General features: G+C 35.6%; 1 protein-coding gene across 1 annotated transcript in view; it reads right to left on the bottom strand.

The window, feature by feature from the left end:
* Tcs4 (Threonyl-carbamoyl synthesis 4) overlaps nt 1-1922 on the bottom strand; it is a 37593-nt gene extending 35671 nt beyond the window's left edge. The window contains exons 1-2 of the mRNA XM_023168070.2: nt 1619-1922; nt 1423-1556 (exon numbers count right to left, since the gene is read on the bottom strand). Coding sequence (XP_023023838.1) covers nt 1423-1556; nt 1619-1824 — 340 coding nt within the window. The 5' untranslated portion in view covers nt 1825-1922. The remainder of the gene's footprint in view (nt 1-1422; nt 1557-1618) is intronic.
* Nucleotides 1923-3108: the final 1186 nt, after the last annotated feature.

Here is a 3108-nt window from a genome sequence, read left to right as displayed (position 1 = left end):
TGTAAGGCTGCAATTATTAAATCATTCACTACCACCATTTCACATTTTAAAAAATTGGCATAACCCAAATTTTATTGAGGAATTCAAGAAATGTTTTTATAAATGTTCAACATTCATTTTTTTGAAACTTTAATTACATGAATAGGTAAGGTTCAACGTGAGGATTTATTCCAATTTAAATTCCACAGATTAAGTCCAGCTTCTCAATCAAATTGATTAGTTTATTCAGTTAGTGAATATTTCAGGTCAAATGTGAGAGTGAAACTCTGAAAACCTAATTTGGGTAGTAGTAGTGGAAAATATACGTAAGAGATACACAATCAATAGCTTAGGGTCCCCACCTATTAGAAGGCTCCTGACTTCATCCTAGCAGACTCCGGATCTTATATCCCTGGTTCGTGAATAGCCACTCCCCCGCTGATGACTTGTTTCAGGCCCCATCTCGGTTATATCTTCATTAGCTCAGAGTCTTATCAGGTCTAAATCCAAAACTGCATGACAGTACTTTTTTGTGCATTTAGAAACTTGAGTTTCTAATAACTGGACCATGCCACACAGTCCCCTACGGCTCTGAGGAATAATTGATTCTCTACTCTGAAGACTCTCTAAAGAATGATTCTCCACAGCCTCCTACGACTATGAGGAATATATTTGATAGACCAGAGCTTCAGAAAGGATACACCGAAATATGTCCCGTGGGGTCCAATAAAAACATTGGACAGTACTTTTTCTTATGATGAATAGAACGACAGTGACCTATAGGTAGAATTGCTAGACAATGTAGGTAATCCTTGCTGTGGTCTAACAATTGCTTCATGACATTCTTCAAAAGGTATATGAATGCCTCGACAAAAGCTTCTTGCAGTCCATGTATTCAGTGTTTGTTTGGCCAAAAGCCTAAAGAAAAGCCAATGACAGTTCATTACCAACTTGGAGCTTTCATCCTACAATATGTTCATCAATTTAAATGTGAGGTGGGTCTTCACCAATCTGTCTCTGCTATAAATCAATGGGTAGATTTCTATCTGAGATACAGTGGTAAGTTGAAATCCCTGTCTCAATCCTACAACTTATACACCTGCACTAAATGTTAAGGTGTTTTTAATCCTTCAGTGAACCAACAACTTTCAGCTCTTACTATTTCCTTCTTCCAGAGGATCCTGTTTGTTGAAGGCGTTAAGTCGGAGGTCATTTCCAGAATAATGACTTTCAGTTTCAACCAGTAGTCTACTAAGTCCTGCATATGCCTCATTTGTGCAATTGACAATATTTACAATTTTGTATGTTGTATTTCTCTCTTTCTTCAGAAAGTAGAGGAGACATGAATAATAAGTAGCAAATGAAGGTGACAGAATCATAGCGAAAAAAACCGCAGCTTTTACAAAATTACATCAACAATCAAAGAACGTTTTTTTTGAATACCTGGCTTAACAGTTGTGGCTATTGCATCAATATCTTCAAAGGCTAAATTTGCAGCACTCATTGCTTCATTCACCACATTTTCAATATTTCTCCTATGCAAGCCTTGAGCTATAGTTGGTATTATTCCTCCATGACTGAAAACAAATTCAATTACTGTATCTCTGCTCAGTGTGAAATAGTTAGTAAATGTACGTACTTCAAGTGTACCAAATGTTGAGAATTCAGAGCTTCACCAAGTATTTTTCCATCTGTGTTGATGATGGCACAACCTGTGTCATCACAAGAGGTTTCAATACCAAGAATGATCGCCCTTTTCTTCGAGTAGAACCGTATTTGCTTCCATCTCACCCTTTTTGCGAAGTGATACAACAAATTATGTTCTATTCTGGCTAATAAAAACATTTTTGGCAATTTGAATTTTTGAGGTTACGTTCAGAAAGGTATTTCATATTTTTGAACTAACTTTAATGAAATTACAAAGAAAACTAGACATAAACTATTATATATTCATTGCCATCTACACGCTATAAAAATAATTTCACGAGCTCTTTTTCGTAATTAATGAGAGATGGCGACATAGAGCCTGCAATTTCTTTTCAGTCGAAGTAAAATGTATGGGTTAGTTAGCATTAGATTATTTTTTGAAGGGTTCAAAGCTGAAGTAAACCAAGTCCATTTATGGTGAATTTGAGATATGAAGATTTGAAGTTGTTTGTCAACGATTAATTCCCAAATCATCTATTTTTTTTTCGATTGAAGATCACTTAGACCATTCATAACTTGAATAGGTATGAGTGCCATCATCGGAACAAGCAATTTAATGGTTTCAGTTTTATAATTTTTTTTTCTTCTCTCATGTTGGACTTGGTTCACTTTTCCGCTGAATATTTTATAAATACAGAAGAAACAAGCTCAGTATGAAAAAAAAAAACTTTATTTATTGAAATGGGACCAATGCTTTTTTTATATCATTTATCATAAACCAATTCGTCATCAGCAATTTCAGGTTGCAGTTGAGTGACTCGGTTGGAAGTTTCCAAAGGTAGATTTTGAAAGTAGTTGTGGTACACTGGAGGAATGTAAGAAAGCAGACTGATCATGTCATTTTTTTTAGCTGAAGTACCAGGCCTCCGAGTAGTATAAAGGGATTTTTGTTGGACATTCTTAAGAGTCTCCAGATGTCTTCCTGGGCCACTTGTTTTCTTGACATTTATTTCACGGAAATCCACTAAATCATTGAAAGTATCCTTGAATTTAACTGAAAATTCTTGTCCTCTTTCAAAACGAAGCCACCGAATTTTCAACCAGTTCACAGCAAAACCTTCAGTGCCTGTTTTTCTATTGAGTATGGCTTCTTCTAGCGCTTTAGTACTAAGGAAATCATTCATCTTCATTTCAATAACTGCATAGCGTGGTTGCTTCCTCTTAGAATTTTTGATGATATCGAACCAATCTTGCGGGAAAATATTGTGATGTTTCTTGCTGGATGATTCAATTACTCCAAATTCTGAATCATTTGGCAGAAATGAGTGACCAGATACCAAGAATTTTGAATCTATTGTTTCTGCAGCTATGCAAGGATCCTGCACAAGTTTCAGCAAACTGAGAGACATCTTAATATTACGATTCTGTTCTGTGCAGGAATCTGAAAACAAAATAATTTTCTTGAAGGTACCAGCATGTTCT

Source organism: Leptinotarsa decemlineata, unplaced genomic scaffold, assembly GCF_025532065.1.
Source record: "Leptinotarsa decemlineata unplaced genomic scaffold, Ldec_3_MD MMD2_tig00000505_RagTag_RagTag, whole genome shotgun sequence".
NCBI classification, from domain to species: Eukaryota; Metazoa; Arthropoda; class Insecta; order Coleoptera; family Chrysomelidae; genus Leptinotarsa; species Leptinotarsa decemlineata.
This window is presented reverse-complemented; position numbering and strand designations above follow the sequence as displayed.